At 36.9% G+C, this 18,062-nt stretch overlaps 1 protein-coding gene across 4 annotated transcripts in view; it reads left to right on the top strand.

Annotated features, from left to right (window-relative positions):
- TBC1D23 (TBC1 domain family member 23) overlaps positions 1 to 18,062 on the top strand; it is a 72,395-nt gene that overhangs the window by 17,887 nt on the left and 36,446 nt on the right. For all 4 annotated transcript variants that reach the window (XM_082460433.1, XM_082460435.1, XM_082460434.1 and 1 more), the window contains 4 exons: positions 6,824 to 6,935; positions 8,269 to 8,374; positions 9,435 to 9,642; positions 14,454 to 14,577. In XM_082460433.1, coding sequence (XP_082316559.1) covers positions 6,824 to 6,935; positions 8,269 to 8,374; positions 9,435 to 9,642; positions 14,454 to 14,577 — 550 coding nt within the window. The remainder of the gene's footprint in view (positions 1 to 6,823; positions 6,936 to 8,268; positions 8,375 to 9,434; positions 9,643 to 14,453; positions 14,578 to 18,062) is intronic.

Here is an 18,062-nt window from a genome sequence, read left to right as displayed (position 1 = left end):
GTTTTCCACACACAAAAGGCTGGCTGAGGACATGGGGGCGAGGACCATAAGGTCCTGCTCCGTTTCATTAAGTTGTAAGCATTTGGTGTGTTTTTTGGACACAGTCCTTTATCAGAAATTTTACATTTTTTTCCCTCAATCTGTGGCATGTCCTTTCCTTGTTTTTCTTTTCAAGAGAAGTTTCTAATTTTAATGAAATCTAATTCTTCAGTTTTTCCTTCTGTGGATCATCCTTTTGGTACACATCTAAGAACTCCTTTGTAACTAAGGTTACAAAGATTTTCTCCTGTGTTTTTCTTTCTAAAAGTTTTATAGTGTTGTTCTTGCTTTCAGATCTAAGACCTGCACCGTGCCTGCCTCTTGTCTGTGCTAATTTGAGATCCTTTCTCACTCTTCCCATTTGGTTCTTTACTTCCTTTTCTGCCTGTTTCTGGCTTTGCACACCTTCTGATCAGAATATTCCTATTGCCTTTTCTGGGGGCTCCGAGTTCCAGTCCTGTCCCATTTCTTCCTGGAGGTCAAAATACATTGGAAATCCCCTTTGATTTTGTTACGATAAAAAAAAGTCAATTTTTATTTTTCAATGTTTTTAAATGAATTATTTGTTTTCTAATGCTGGTTCTACCTTTTTTAAAAAATTTTTATTATTTTTTTAAAGTTTTTGGCTGCATTGGGTCTTTGTTGCTGCACACAGGCTTTCTCTAGTTGCGGTGTACGGGCTTCTCATTGCAGTGGCTTCTCTTGTTGTGGAGCACAGGCTCTAGGCACGCGGGCTCAGTAGCTGTGACACGCGGGCTCTACAGTGCAGGCTCAGCAGTTGTGGTGCATGGGCTTAGTTGCTCCGCGGCATGTGGGACCTTCCTGGACCAGGGATTGAACCTGTGTATCCTGCAATGGCAGGCGGATTCTTAACCACTGCACCACCAGGGAAGTCCCAAAAAGTCAGTTTTTAAAAGTCAGCTATTGTTCAGTAATAATAACAACAGTAATAGTATTCGTGGCTTCTATTTATTGAAGAATTATTATGTGCCAAGTATTGCACAGAATGCTTTGTGTTCAGAAATTTGTTTAAGTGTTAACTGATCTAAGATAGGCACTGTTTCTATATATGTTACTTGCTTAAGATTACATGGCTATTGAGTTGGGCCAATACTGGATCTCCGATCTGACTCTAAAGCCTGGATTCATGAACTTTTTAAAAAGATTTATTTATTTTATTTTTGGATGCATTGGGTCTTAGTTGCGGCGTGTGGGCTCTTTGTTGTGGTGCGCAGGCTTCTCTCTAGTTGTGGCGTGCAGGTTTTCTCTCTCTAGTTGTGGCGTGCAAGCTCCAGGGTGCTTGGGCTCTGTAGTTGTGGTGCGCGGGGTTAGCTGCCCTGTGTCATGTGAGATCTTAGTTCCCTGACCAGGGACTGAACCTGTGTCCCCTGCGTTGCAAGGCGGATTCTTTACCACTGGACCACCAGGGAAGTCCCATGATGAACTTTTATGATATATTGAATATAGTTGAATTTTTAAAATTATGGTAGAATAGATACATAAAACTTCTCATCTTAACCGTTTAAGTATACAGTTCAGTAATGTTAACTATATTCCCATTGTTGTGCAACTGATCTCCAGAGCACTTCTCATCTTGTAAAACTGAAACTCTGTACCCATCAAGCACAAACTCCTCATTCCCCCACTGCCTCCAGTCCCCGGCAGCCGCCATTCTGCTTTCTGTCTCTATGAATTTGACTATTCTAGGTGCTCATATAAGTGGAATTGTACATCATTTGTCATTTTGTGACTGGCTTATTTCATTTCGCATAATGTCCTCAAGATTCATCCATGTTGTAGCACGTGGCAGAATATCCTTTTCTAAGGCTGTATAATATTCCATTTTGTGTGTGTGTGTGTGTGTGTGTGTGTGTGTGTGTGTGTGTGTATATGTATACATGCATATATACATGTATATGTATACACACACACCCTATTTTATTTATCTGTTCATCCATCAAAGGGTATATAAGTTGCATCCACCTTTGGCTATTATGAATAATGCTGTTATGAACATGAGTGTACAGATATCTGTTTAAGTTTCTGCTTTCACTCCTCTTGGGTATATATCCAGAAGTGGAATTGTTGGAGCATATGGTAGTTCTACTTTTAAATTTTTTTGAGGAATAGCCATACTGTTTTCCAAAGTGGCTACACCGTTTTACATTCCCACCAGCAGTGCATGGAGTTGCAGTTTCTCCACATCCTCACCATCATTTATTTTCTGGGGTTTTTTTCATTCTTTTTAAAAATAATAGCCATTCTAATGGGTGTGAAGTTTTAATAGACTTGATTTTTAAATTCTTCCAGACTTTCTTGGGAAGAATGAATAATTAATAAGTATTATGTATGCATCATACACTTAACCAATTGAATTATTGATATTAATGTGCAAAATTATGAGACAGTCATGGACTTCCCTGGTGGTGCACTGGTTAAGAATCCGCCTGCCAATGCTAATGCAGGGGACACGGGTTCGATCTCTGGTCCTGGAAGATCCCACATGCCGTGGAGCAACTAAGCCTGTGTGCCGCAGCTACTGAAGGCCGTGTGCTCTAGGGCCCATGCTCGGCAACAAAAGAAGCCCCTGCAATGAGAAGCCTGTTGCGCACTGCAACAAAGAGTAGCCCCCGCTTACCACAACTAGAGAAAGCCCACACACAGCAATGAAGACCCAACAGAGCCAAACATAAATTTAAAAAAATAAAATTAAAAACAAAAAAGTCACAATAGCCACAAAGTTGAAACAAATCAAATGTCCATTAAATGATGAATGGATAAAATATAGTACATTCAGTGAAATATTTTTTGGCAATAAATAGCGTGTGCTACATGCTACAACATTGAAAACGTTATGCTAAGTGAGAGAAACCAGACATAAAGACCATGTATATATGGTTCTATATATAAAATGTCCAGAATAGGTAGACGTATAGAGACAGAGAGTAAATCAGTGGTTGCCAGGCTCTGAGAGGTGGGTATAGGGGAGTTCAGAATGGCTGATAATGAATATGGATTTTAAGTGCAGAAAGATATGTAAAAAAATTTTAGGCAATGGACTGTCTTGTTTTCATCTCCTGTTTGGAGTGTGTACAATTAAACTTTGCAAACATTTTGAAATTATAGGGAAGAGAAGTGTTTAGAACATGATTAGGAAGAAAACAGAATTTAGAAAAAAGCGTAATATATAGTTAGTTTTTCCCAGCGGCAGATTTTCTGTAACTTTTTAAGTTTTAGGAACACAACGTATAGTATAATCTAGTTGCTTTTAAAAATTAAAACTTTAAATATGATTCAATGTACAGCTTATTTGGAAAATAATTACAAAATTTCAAATTGAATTTATTAATCCTAGAAGCATTTAGAAATGAATGCTTAATTTGGTAGTGTTTGAAAATTCATGTCCCTTCACCCCCTTAACTTGGGTTGTGCAAATGCTTCAGTGTGCTAGAAATTACTCACCATTTGGTTGAGGAAGAAAAATCTAATTCAGTTGCTAACTTAAATATAATCATTAAAATAATTTCATATAAATTTAGTCACATTGTTTGCCTTGCTGTGATTAGCAGATCGGGTTACAGTGCTTAGGTGATTTTGCCACAGAACATCAGGTATGGGGAAATTCTGTTAAGTGTTATTTAAGTTTTGAAAATATGTCATTGATAGATCATTGACAGAAACCTATACTATTTTTTAAATTAATTAATTAATTAATTAGTTTTTATTTTTGGCTGTGTTGTGTCTTCGTTGCTGTGCATGGGCTTTCTCTAGTTGAGGCAAGCGGGAGCTACTCCTCGTTGCGGTGAGCGGGCTTCTCATTGTCGTGGCTTCTCTTGTTGCAGAGCATGAGCTCTAGAGCACAGGCTCAGCAGCTGCAGTGCGCCGGCCTGCCCAGCTGCTCTTTGGCATGTGGGATTCTCCCAGGCCAGGGATCTAACCCGTGTCCCCTGCATTGGCAGGTGGATTCTTAACCACTGCACCACCAGGGAAGCCCTATACTGTTATGCAAACAAATGTTATAGTTTCAAGGTACAGAGTCAGGAAGAGATGCCTTTCTGCTTCTTTCCAACCCTAAAACTTTGGATTTGTTTTGCCTTAAATCTTTGAGCAAAGAAGACAATTACTTATTTTTCATATTTACTAGGATAAATGGACAAGGCCTGTACTTTCTATTTTTAAGACCTGTCTGAATATCCAGTACATTTCTATTAACTTTATCTTGTAAGGATAGTAAGAAGCCACCATAATCAAAGAAGACTTAAAAAATCACAACCCGCCCAGTCATACTCCACCAGACATGCGTTTTTCTTTTGGATGTTAGGTATTGCTTGTTCAAAAGTAAAAAGAAATTTGCTTTCCGGGAAGGAAAGTTCTGTCTGAGAGCTAAATGCCATAGAGTTCCTATCTCTTGATAGGAAATTGACTCTTTTATGAATTAGCTTCACTGTTTTCAGCTCTTTTACTACTTTTACATGCACATTTGTAATGTTGAAGGTCTGATAACTAAACCTTTGAACACCTTGTTCAGAAGATAACATTACTTTTAATTGTTTAGTTTGTGAGAAGTGCCTTTGACTACTTAAGGTGGAGCATTTTCTGGTCTCTTGGTTGTGTTCCTGGAAACCACATTTGTGGTTCCCTGGGGGCAGCATCAAATAATCCAGTAGCAGCTGTATCAACAGAGATGTGCTTGTACATTGTTACCATTATTATCAAGTACACTGAGGATTGGACATTTTGCCCCAAAGTACTGACTTTGTTGTCTGGAATAGTAAGGGATTTGGCAAAGTTCAAAAAGAAACCAAGGATTTTACACTGAAAAATGCAAAAATTCTAGGGACTTCCATGGTGGTCCAGTGGCTAAGACTCCGTGCTTCCAATGCAGGGGGCCCGGGTTCAATCCCTGGTCAGGGAACTAAAACCCACATGCCACAACTAAAGATCCCGCCTGTCACAACTAAAGATTCTGCATGCAGCAACTGAAAGATCCCGCATGCTGCAACGAAGATCCCACGTGCCGTAAGTAAGATATGACGCAGCCAAATAGATAAATAAATATTAAAAAAAAAGAAAAATGGAAAAATTCTAGTTCTTCATTAATTTGGTAAAAAGAATTTTATCTCATTAAATGGTGTTTTCAGTTCATTTACACATTTACTCATTTAAAAGTATGGTATTTATTAAGAAAGATTCCATTATATTTTCTTTGTGTAATGATTACAAACAATCCTTCGAATTCTAACAGGCTGTCGTGTACATTTTGGCCAAATAGAATAGATAAACCCCAGTCTTTATCAACTATAAAGCTTAATTAACTGTCTCAACAGCAGACATGACGTTTCTTTCACTTTCTGGTCCAACACTTTGGTGACCATATAGCAAAAGAACGAAATGTTTCTTGTGTGGTTACTAGTTAGATTCTTAAACATATGAGTTTGTAGTAGCTTTGTTAAGAAATCTCTCAAATTTGATCACTGCTTTTCTGTTGAATATGAACCCAAGTGATTACATTTTCGTTTAATTCCTTTCCCTTAAGGGGGCAACACTCTGGGAAATTTATACAGTTAAACTAATATTCTTGGAATCCTATGAGTAGAGGAAGGGATTTACATTATCTTATTGAGAGAATGTAATGGGAGTAATTTATTTTCCTCAAAAACCACAAAAATGACAAAATCCTGGTTTTCTGATCCTAGTGGGACGCTCTGCCTTTTAGCCTGCTCCAAAGAATTTTAGAAATTGGCTAAGTTAGGGATTTTTATTTGTACAGATTTCTTATGTATTGTATACTAAAATTGTAAACAATGACTGGAACCTTAGCTTTTGAGAATTCTGAGGGAATTAGCTATTTTAAGTAGTTATTTCCTGGCTAAAAAACAATTCATACCTTTGTGAAAGTTTTTTTTTTAAGTATTATTTTAACCATATACAAATGAAAATAAAATTTATTTCATACTTAGTTTTCTCCTTAAACATAGTAGACTAAACATAACTGCTTGATGATTTACTTGATAATTTACTTGAGGATGTGGTATTATTTTGCTTTAATATATAATAAATACAGTGATGCCATTAGAGTTTTTTTCGTTCCTCTAACAGTTATTGAATCTTCACTGTAAGACAGGTATTTTTCTAGGCATGAGATCTGTACAGTTTTGTACTAGTATTCCCATACCTTGAATTCTTGGCCCAATTTTATGGTTTCTCCTTCTTGCCACTATCTGGCATAATGTTAGAGCATAAATTCTGAAACCAGACTGTTAAAATTTGAATCCTAGTTCTACTGCTTACTAGTTGTGTGACTATAAGCTATACAACCCCCCTTTGCCTCAGTTTTTACGTCTGTAAGCTAGGGCCAGTGATATAACCTATTTCATAGGGTAATTGCAAGAATTTAAAGGCATGTGAAATGTTTGAACGGTGCTTGGCACAAAGTTAGTGCTATAGAAAGTTATTAGTCATTATCACTACTATGAATATTACTATTACTATGACTTCTCAATACTGTTTGCCCTGTTTCCTGTTTTTAAATTTCTTTAATCTTAGAAAACAGATAACTAAGCTTGCTAGAACTAAGTGTAAAATAAGAGTAAGTTGACTGTATGAAACCTGAGATTTCCTTTCAAGAAAACAGAATGTGGTGTATGCCTTGGCATTACATTTTGGCTGCCAAGAACCTTTCTTTCTTAGACATAACCTTTAATAGGTCATACTTATAAATGAGTACTGAGGAAGGAAAAACAAGAAATAAAATTTATCTTAATAAATGGGACTTGTTTTTCAGGGAAAAAGATCTTGAAGAAGCTTTGGAAGCAGGAGGTTGTGATCTTGAAACTTTGAGAAATATAATTCAAGGGAGACCACTGCCTGCTGATCTGAGGGCTAAAGTTTGGAAGGTAACTAGAAACTGAAACAAATAAAATGTAATGACTTAAGAATAATATTTTAGAATTTTTATTTTCAGTTGTCTTAGTTGCAGAAGCACATGCCACACTTAGAAAATTTATCAAACAGAGCAGCTTGCTAAAATGTGTGTTTCTGTAGTGTTTGGTATATTTAATAATTCAGATTTTGAAAGGCAGTGCTTTCTTTTGTAGCCATTAGAAATGATGTTTATGAAGACTGTTCAGTGAAATGGGAAAATGCAACCAATGAGTAAAATAGGATATATAATTGCAGATATGGAATGATCTCAGCTATGTTTTAAAAAAAAAAGGGAGGGAGAAGAAACAGGTCTCTGGGGTGTTAGAATTACAGGAGATTTTCCTTTGCTTTATTTTCCGCTTCAGCTGTTCTCTAGTACATGTGTATTATCATTTTTAAATTTTAAATTAAGATTTTTTTATGATGAAAAAAGAAGTAGTTCCCTTTGTTAAAACGTGTAAGCAAAGGATAAGATAAAAAACCATCTGTTATCTACCACTTATAGGTAAAACACATAATAATGCCTTGGTGACACATCTTATTTTTTCCATTCTACACATATATATGTAACAGAAATGGAATTACAACTGTATATAGCATTCTGAATGTTTTGTCATAGAAATTTAAAACACATACAAAAGTAGAGAGACTTGTTAGTGAACCCCCATTTACCCATCACTTAACTTTAACTGTTACCAACGTTTGGCCAGTCTTATTTGATTAGTATTCTATCCTTTCTGCCCCACCCCGCCCACTGGATTATTTTAAAGCAGATCCTTGGTAGCACACTAAAATATTTTAGTATGAAAGTCTAAAAGATAAAAGACTTTTAAAATAACCATAACACTACTAAATTGAAAAGAATAGTAATTCCTTAGTGTGTCCTCACGTGGCTGAAGGGACAAGGGCGCTAACTGGGGTTTCTTTTATAAGGGGGCTAATCCCATTCATGAGTGCTCCACCCTCATGTCCTAATCACCTCTCAAAGGCCCTGCCTGTACATACCAAAACATCGGGGTTAGGTTTCAACATAAATGAATTTGGGTGAGGGGACACAAACATTCAGTCTATAGCATTAATGATGTTTGCTTGAAATAAATTTACATATATAATTATGTAAATATTTTGTGTAATTCATTTTATTCACTGGATTAACATGAAGTAGTAAAATTTGATATAGATACATTACTTTGTAATCTTTGAAGTGTGCATTATTCCTAAGTTCAGGCCTCCATTATTACAGCATATTTTCCAAGAATGAGAAATAACATATGAAGCTATTTGCTTTTTTTATCTTTCTTCCAGATTGCTCTAAATGTTGCAGGAAAAGGAGATAGTTTGGCATCATGGGATGGTATTTTAGACCTGCCAGAACAGAACACTATTCACAAAGATTGTCTGGAGTTTATTGGTAAGTTTAATAATTGTTTTCAAACAGTGAAAAAATTTTCAAATAATGATTTTTGGATGGAGGAGTCGCTCTGTAGTAGAATTAACTTGTTATAATTTGGGATATGTTGAATTTGTAGAGGGCTAATAAATAGCTTTAGAACTTCTCTTTTGAAATTCTTATGAAATAATGTCTAATATTTTAAGAGAGTCTGATTTTTAGTGTTTCTTTTGCATTATGTTTGATTAAACATTAACATAATTATGTTTAATTCTTCAAGTACCTTTACAGTTTTGTGGCAGTTTTAAAATTGTTTTTTGTATAATTGAAGATCGGTATGATTGTATACAGTCCTCAGATTTAAGGGGGCTGTGTTCCGAAAGTTTATCTGTAAGTCGTAAGTCATGATCTGCTATAGAAAAAGTATTGTCAATCATGGGTGAATAGGTTTCCAATCACCCCACAAGGTCTTTTGAAGATTCAATTAATTTGGTTTATATTTTTCTTTTTTAATTCATCTGTAGTCCATTGGTCTTTTTGTTTCTCTCTCTGTCATATTTTAGTTAAATTATTGACTAAATAGGCTTTTATGTGCTAACCTCAACAGAAACATTATTGCTGATGTGGGCAAAGGAAAGGGAATTTGGTGGTGGAGAATGAATCACTTTCCCTCCCCTTGACAAAGCTATAGTGGCAGCTGCCCATTATGGGGTAGATGATAATCCGTTATTTGGAAAACACTTTTTGCTTTCCAGGAATGTGGGTTATGCTTACCTTTTCTGCTTCAGATTGTCCATTCTTGTATATATCTATATGTTATATAGACATATATATGAGATATATATATATATATATATATATAACATATATATAGGTCAAGTATTATTAAGTTAGTAAATACTGAATAGCTAGTGAATATAAATAAGTATAAGGAAAAATGTGCTTTTATGCAGTTCTATTTTGCCCTTGACATGCTCTAAATACAGTAAGATAGTACTGTATGTTTGTAACCCAGTATTTTGTCCAATAACTGAGCATCTAACAGGCCCTTGGTAACTTTATTTTGACACTTACTTTCTAGACCAGCTTTCTTCAGTGCCCGAAGAGAAGGCAGCAGAATTACTTTTGGATATTGAATCTGTAATTACCTTTTATTGTAAATCACGTAACATTAAATATAGCACGTCCCTTAGCTGGATACATCTACTCAAACCGTTGGTGCGTCTTCAACTGCCACGCAGCGATTTATACAACTGCTTTTATGCTATCATGAATAAGTACATTCCCAGGTAAAATATGATTTAGTTATTACACTTTTAAAAATGAATAAAGGTCTAGTTTGTTTTGAACTAAAGTTGTTAGATTTATTTTTATGGTAAAGTAAAAGGTTCAAATAATTTTTAAGGTTGTTTGAATCATAATTGTTATTTGACTTTATTTTTGTGGTTATAAACATTTTTTAGAGGATTCTTTAGTTAAGAATTTATGCAATGGAATATTACTCAGCCATAAAAAGGAATGAAATTGGGTCATTTGTAGAGATGTGGATGGACCTAGAGTCTGTCATACAGAGTGAAGTAAGTCAGAAAGAGAAAAACAAATATCATATATTAACACATATATGTGGAATCTAGAAAAATGGTACAGATGAACCTATTTGCAGGGCAGGAATAGAGACACAGATGTAGAGAATGGGGGGTAAGGGGGAGTGGGATGAATTGGGAGATTTAGATTGACATATATACACTAACACGTGTAAAATAGGTAGCTAGTGGTCACCTGCTATATAGCACAGGGAGCTCAGCTCAGTGCTTTTAGATTGACATATACACATTAACGTGTAAAATAGATAGCTAGAGGGAACCTGCTGTATAGCGCAGGGAGCTCAACTCGGTGCTCTGTGATGACCTAGGTGGGTGGAGTGGGGGTGGGAGGGAGAGAGGTCCAAGAGGGAGGGGGTATATGTATACATATAGCTGATTCACTTCGTCATACAGCAGACGCTAACACAACATTGTAAAGCAATTATACTCCAATTTTTAAAAAAAGTAATTTATGCTTCTAGGGTTTATATATGCTGTATAACTCTTCATACTTTTTTGATTTCTTTACTTATAAAAAAGTAACATTATAGTTTCTAAGTAAAAAGTAAAATTTTTGGAGTGCTGCTACTTTAAATGAGGTGCTGGGGTTACAGCTTGGAATATAGTCCTAGAAATACAGGCGTTGAACAAGTAATTAGAAGTGTGCTGAGTGTCAGGAAGGTGAAATATAGAGTGCTATGGGAATGTATAATGGGGGTGACCTAACTTGTCCTGGAGGTCAGGGAGGTCTCCTCTGGGAACGTGACACTTAAGTTGAGTCTAGACAGATGTGTAGGTCGTTGTGGGGGGCAGGGGGAGGGGGGTGGGTAGTAGCAGATGTGGCACTTACGAGGCCAGAAAGAGTTCTTATAGTTCTCAGTGCTGTGGATCAGGTAGTCAGGATTTTAGAGCCAAAAGGAACTTTTGACATAATCTAGACCAGTGGTTTGGCTGCACAGTGAACCTTTGATGCACATTGGAATCATTGGGGGGAGTTCTTAAAAATTCTGATGCCCGTTTACATACCTGAATAATTAACTCACATCTCTGAGGAGGACATTGGTGCGCTGATGTTTGTTGAGGTTTAGAGCTTCTCGGTTGATTGCAGTGTGCAGCTATTCTGGAGCTTGATAGTTAAATGGCTACCATTGTTTTCTGCTTTTCTGTGCGATAACACACTGTGTTAGGTGTAGGTCCTTTGTGTATTTTCTCATTTAAACAGTGACCACTGTAAGGTATGTATCTCTGATTTACAGCTGTAGGAACTGAGGCAAAGAAAGACATTAAATGATTTATTCAGGATTACACTTATGCTGTATGACTGAGTCAGGATTTGAACCTAAGTTTGATTGGACACCTGTGCTTTAACTAATAAGGTTCTCCACCCTCGTTGCTTATTAGAATCAACTGAAGAACTTTTTTTTTCTTTTTCTTTTATAGCTTAAAGTATCATTCACATATTACAAAATTCATCCTTTTAGTATGTACAATTCAGTGGTTTTTAGTATGCTCACAGAGTTGTGCAGCCATAGCCACAATCATTTTTAGAATGTTTCTGTCACCCCCAAAAGAGACCCCAATACTCATTAGCAGTCAACTTTCCATTTTCCCCCAACACTCTCAGCCCTAGGCAACCACTAATCTTTCTCTATGGATTTGCCTATTCTGGAGATTTTATATAAATGGAATCATATAATATGTGGTCTTTTGTGACTACCTTCTTTTACTTAGTATAGTCTTTTAAGGATTCATCCATATTATGGCATATATCATTACTTATTTCTTTTCATTGCCAAGTAATATCTCATTGTATGCACAATATAAATAAAATACCACATTTTATTTACTCATGCAACAGTTGCTGGACATTTGGATTGTTTTCACTTTTTAGCTATTATGAATAATGCATTTGTGAACATTTGTGTACAAATTTTTACGTGGACATGTATTTCATTTCTTTTGGGTATATACCTAGGAGTGGAAATGTTGAATCATATGGTAAATCTGTGTTTAACCTTTTGAGGAATTGCCAGACTTTTCTACAATAACTGCAACATTTAATATTCCCACCAGCAATGAATGAAGATCCCAGTTTCTATGCATCCTTGTCAACATTTTTTTTTTTTTAATTATAGCCAGACTGAGTGTGAAGTGGTATCTCATTATGGTTTTGATTTGCATTTCCCTGACAGCTAATGATTTTCTGCATTTTTTCATGTGCTAAGTGACAATTTGTATATCTTCTTTGGAGAAATGTCTGTTCAGCCAAAGAACTTTTAAAACATACTGGTCCTTGAAGTTTCAAATATAAATAGACCATGTAGAGCCATGTAGGGTTTTTTTTGTATTTGTTTTTGTTTTTGTTTTAACTCCCAGGTGATTCTAGTGTACTCCAGAGTGGAGAACCTCTGTGCTACCTGGAAGCGATAGTGCTTCGTGTTAGGAAAACAGACCCAGAGATGCCAGAATACAGGGCTAAAGGTCATGGTAAAGCTGAGACTGGAATTCATATTTGGGAGTCATTCTGTTATACTAAGTCTCTCAACTGCTTATATTTTACCACCTCTCAGTGTAACAGAGCTAGTAATAGCAAGGGACATGATGTTCCAGCTTTATCTCTATAGAATGTTGGCGGTGGTAGTTACTAGTAGAGGGATTGGGGTTTACATTGAGCTGTGTAACATACCGTCTGGTCAGGTTCCTCCGGTTACTGTTTCCATGAGTTCCACATGTAACACAATACTCCAGCCAGGGTCAGTGTTAATACCCCTGCATAGGGCCCAGCCCCACAAAATGTTGCTAGAACAGCTCCACTATAATATATCTTCTTATTACAGATTCAGATATAACATGGGTAGAACTCTATCAAGCACAGTGCTTTGCAGTGGAGAGTAACTTTGTAATACACAGCTATTAAATGAATAGATGCTGTTGCAATGGCTGACTGTCTGAGATGTTCCACTTTTTCTGAGGCAAACGAGGCAATTGTCCTTAGAGTGTGTGTCCCTACTCTGCTTACGACCTGTGTTTATGTGTTTTGTTTTAGCAGTCTATTGCCTTGCATACGTAGAGTGGGGAAAGTATTCAGACTAAGGAGGAGGTAATCTTGCCAATATGAATCTACTTCTGTCTTTGGGCATCTGAATTACCAATTTAGGGCTTTTTCTACAAAACTTCCCTGTTATCTGCAGTATTAGAAAATGGTAGATAGAGGGTCATACCAAATCCTGGCATTGACCTTAGAGCTTAGTTTTGTAGAAATTATTTTTCATTATTCCCATTGGAATAGCATTTTGAAACATTCTTTATCAGTGCTTTTATGTTAAAACTGACATTCATTTCATTAACTTTTTTACATGAAGCCTTTTACCTTGTTTCAGTGTTTTTTTTTTTTCCTTTGGCCATGCCCTGCAGCATGCGGGATCCTAGTTCCCCGGCCAGGGATCAAACCCCCGCCCCCTGCAGTGGAAGCGTGGAGTTTCAACCACTAGACTGCCAGGGAAGTCCTTCAGTTTTTTTATAGTTTGCTTTTTTTAGACTGTACATCTACCAGATTACCACTTGTTGAAATATTAAATTACATATGTGGAAGGGTAGTATGCATAATGGTTTAATGCCCAGTTTCTGTGTACAAGTCTTAGCTCCATCACTTCTTAGCTACATGACCTTGGGTGGGCTGCTTGACCGCAGCTAAGCCTCATTTTTCTCATCTGTAAAGTGAAGATGATAATAGTATCTTTCATAGAGTTGCCTGTAAAGATAAAATGAGGTAACTTTGTAAAGTGTCTATTATAGTGTCTGGCACATGGTATTTCCTCAATAAATACTGACTTTTATTATGATGGCCTGTGCTTTGAGCTGTTTAAATTTTTAATGATTTATGAGACATAGGGGAACAAGGTAAGAAGTAGTACAGTTACTCAATAAGATCAGTGTTTGGCACCTCCCAGGATTCACTCTGAACACCTGATACCCAGGCCACTTCAACAGCTTCTAAGGCTCTGGGTCCACTATTTTGGAATGTTCATCTGTGGCCATTTCAGACTTGTACCTTTGCTGAAGGATTCCTAATTGAGTACATTAACTGTGGAGCTAACCTGAAGCCTTTCTAGGAGTTTCTTCTTATTTGGCAGGGAAGAAGGGAGCTGGACTTCCTCAGGACTCTCCAGATATCCTTTTGGGATCCAAAACTTATCAAAATAACCTAAGTGGTCCCACTGTTTTCATTGGTCCTTGTAGTCCTTTCTCCTGAGTGCTGCCTGGGTTCACCTGGAAAGACTCTGCCTAGAGTTGGCTGTAGACCTGATGTTTCTACAGACTTTCTTTCAGGTCAGGTATATTAGGTATTAGCAAGAGAGGTCTGCCCGGTTGTATCAGGCAAGCTTGCTGTTGTCAGTGCTGTGGTGTTCAGATGTTCTGGGGTAGGGAGGGGAGGTGGGTATTGCAGGAGGATCGGTTACTGACATGATCATTTCTGACCTATTAATGCAAGAAACTTTGCTTCTTTTGTTTTTTAGGGATTGTTCCCTGAAGGGGAGACCATTTCATCTTTTCCGATTACTCATCCAGTACCATGAGCCAGAGCTTTGTTCTGTTCTTGATACAAAGAAAATTACTCCAGACTCCTATGCACTCAACTGGGTAATAAAGTGAAAGTAGGAACACTTAATGAAAAATAGCTTTCTATAAAACTATAGTTAGGTTTTTTTTTTTCCCCCCAAGGAAGAGAAAGAAAAGTACTAAATTATAGACTATTACTATTTAAACCAAAGGAGTAAAATTATTGGCACTTCAAAAATGATTTTTTTTGCTCTTCACTTACATTAGTTTAAATTATTTAATATGAAGTTTAGCCTTTTGTTGTTTTACAAATATATGTAAATATATGTGATACGTTTACTTATGTATAATATATATATGTAATATATATAAATATATGATATGTATCAGTTCACTTTAAAACTGTGTGATTAAATTGTTGATAGTATGTATAAGAAACGATATCCAATGACAAGGAAAATAAGATTATCAAATGATTAATATAAAAGAATATAAAGTACATCTCAGGGACTTTCCTGGTGGCGCAGTGGTTAAGAATCCACCTGCCAGCGCAGGGGACACGGGTTCGAGCCCTGGGCTGGGAAGATCCCACATGCCGCGGAGCGACTAAGCCCGTGCGCCACAACTACTGAGCCTGCGCCCTACAGGCCGCGAGGCACAACTACTGATCCCACACACCGCAACTACTGAAGCCCGCGTGCCCTAGAGCCCATGCTCCACGACAAAAGAAACCACCGCAATGAGAAACCTGCACACCGCAACAAAGAGCAGCCCCCGCTCGCTGCAACTAGGAAAAGTCCGCGCGCAGCAATAAAGACCCAACACAGCCAAAAAAAAAAAAAAAAAATTAAAAAAATTTTTTAAAAAGTACATCTCAGTACTCTGTCATTCTATATTTGTATTTTTATTTTTTTAAATTTTATTTATTTTTGGCTGCATTGGGTCTTAATTGCTGCGCGCGAGCTTTCTCTAGTTGCGGTGAGCAGGGGCTACTCTTCCTTGCGGTGTGCGGGCTTCTCATTTCGGTGGCTTCTCTTATTGTAGAGAACTGGCTCTAGGCGCACGGGCTTCAGTAGTTGTGGCGCACGGGCTTAGTTGCTCTGCAGCATGTGGGATCTTCCTGGACTCAAACCTGGCTCAAACCCGTGTCCCCTGCATTGGCAGGTGGATTCTTAACCACTGCACCACCAGGGAAGCCCTGTATTTGTATTCTTGAATGGGAAGTTTTATTATTCTAGGTTAGTGGTTCTCAAACCTTTTGGTCTCAGGACCTCTTACACTCAACATTTATTGAGGAGCCACGATTTATGTGGATTATGTTGGTTAGAAATTAAGAAGTTTTAACCATTTATTATTTCATTTAGAAGTAGTGATAAATCCAATACATGTTAACATAAATAACCTATTTTTAAATGAAAATTAACTATTTTCCAAAAAGAAATTTAGAATAGTGACATTTTTTAATATTTTTGCAAATCTCAATATTTGGTTAGAGCACAGGCAGGTACATTCTCATATCTACTTCTCTATTGAATCTGTGATGATACCATATTTCGTGTAGCCTTTGGAAAATTCTGTTGTTCATTTGTGAGAGAATGAATGTGAAAAAGGCAAAATCTAAGTGTTATTATGAAAATAGCTTTGACATCACAAATCCCCTGTAAATACTCTTGGGGACTTCCAAGGCTCCTCAGACCATACTTTGAGAACTGCTCTTCTAGGGTTACTTGAAGATCTTTCTAAAACAGTGATTGGGTTCTAGAAGAATATACGTATATTCAAAAATTGTAATGTATTCCTTGATCATGTCTTACCTAGCTTTTCTTCAGGAAGGATTCCATTTCTGCCACTTATTAACCGTGTGATTTAATACACTTAGCCTCTGAGCTTCGATTTCTTCATCTGTAAAATGGAACTAATAATAGTACCTATCTCAGAAGGCGATGAGATGAGTAATCAGGAAATTGTGACTAGAGAATCGCAACTGGTGTCAGCCCTGGCATACTAAATCTCATACTGCAGCAGCCTATTCTTTCATTCCCTCTCGGCTGCAGTCTTCTCACTTTGAGTAAAAATAATAAAATTGTAGTTTCTCTGAGATTCATATGTTGCTATTAAATCTACTTATTTGTGTTGAAGTAAGAAACTTTCTTTAAGCATTCTGATACGTTAATAGAGATCTCTCTCGTCACATCATGCCTGGGAAATGCCATTTCTGTGACCAGAACTCTGAAGTAGTACTCAGTGCTGCTAGCAGATTTTAACTGATTACTGAAACTACCAGTTTCACTTTGTCAATGCCCCAAGTAGTTCATTCTTGCTACTAGTATCATGTCTATGGAATGGAGTCTTTTTTTTTTTTTTAATCATGAGATGAAACAAAACGAATTCCTAAACTTTGAGAACTCATAACTGTGAATGATGCAGTGGTAGCTTTAGTTTAGCTAACTGAATTTAACGATGACCATATCTTGCTATTCTGTTTGTATTTGCATCTTCTGTATTTGTAATAGTAATTTTTAAACAGTTACAGAAAACATTAGAAACATTATGTACTTTAAAAGCTTTGTGGTCAACTGTAGTAGCAGTTACATCAGCTTTGGAGTGTCAGGCTTTTTCTAGCCCAAACATCACCATTTACTAGCTCTGTGATGTTAGGAAGGTTATTTAATAGACGTCTGTTTTCTTACCTATAATATGGGGAGGAAAATGTCTGTTTTGAAGGACTGTTGTGAGAATATTTAGAATAAGAGATATTTAGTAAAAGATATGTGGCAGTAATTTAGTACTTGGCACAAAGTATTCACTAAATGTATGTGTTCTCGTTAGCTCCCTTTAGCCATTAAGAATGTTTGAGACAGTTACAGAAAGATAGAGAAGATGAAAAGGCAGAGGGCTATGTACCAGATGAAGGACCAAGAAAAAAACCCCAGAAAAACAACTAAATGAAGTGGAGATAGGCAACCTTCCAGAAAAAGAATTCAGAATAATGATAATGAAGATGATCCAGGACCTCGGAATAAGAATGGAGGCAAAGATTGAGAAGATGCAAGAAATGATTAACAAAGACCTAAAAGAATTAAAGAACAAACAAACAGAGATGACCAATACAATAACTGAAATGAAAACTACACTAGAAGGAATCAATAGCAGAATAACTGAGGCAGAAGAACGGATAAGTGACCTGGAAGACAGAATGGTGGAATTCACTGCTGTGGAACAGACTAAAGAAAAAAGAATGAAAAGAAATGAAGACAGCCCAAGAGACCTCTGGGACAACATTAAACGCAACAACATTCGCATTATAGGGGTCCCAGAAGGAGAAGAGAGAGAGAAAGGACCAGAGAAAATATTTGAAGAGATTATAGTCGAAAACTTCCCTAACATGGGAAAGGAAATAGCCACCCAAGTCCAGGAAGCGCAGAGAGTCCCATACAGAATAAACCCAAGGAGAAACACGCCGAGACACATAGTAATCAAAGTGGCAAAAATTAAAGACAAAGAAAAATTATTGAAAGCAGCAAGGGAAAAACGACAAACAACATACAAGGGAACTCCCATAAGGT

Source organism: Balaenoptera physalus (genome assembly GCF_965194825.1).
Source record: "Balaenoptera physalus genome assembly, chromosome: 4".
NCBI classification, from domain to species: Eukaryota; Metazoa; Chordata; class Mammalia; order Artiodactyla; family Balaenopteridae; genus Balaenoptera; species Balaenoptera physalus.
Note: the sequence above shows the minus strand (reverse complement) of the source record. Positions and strands in the feature narration are given on the sequence as shown.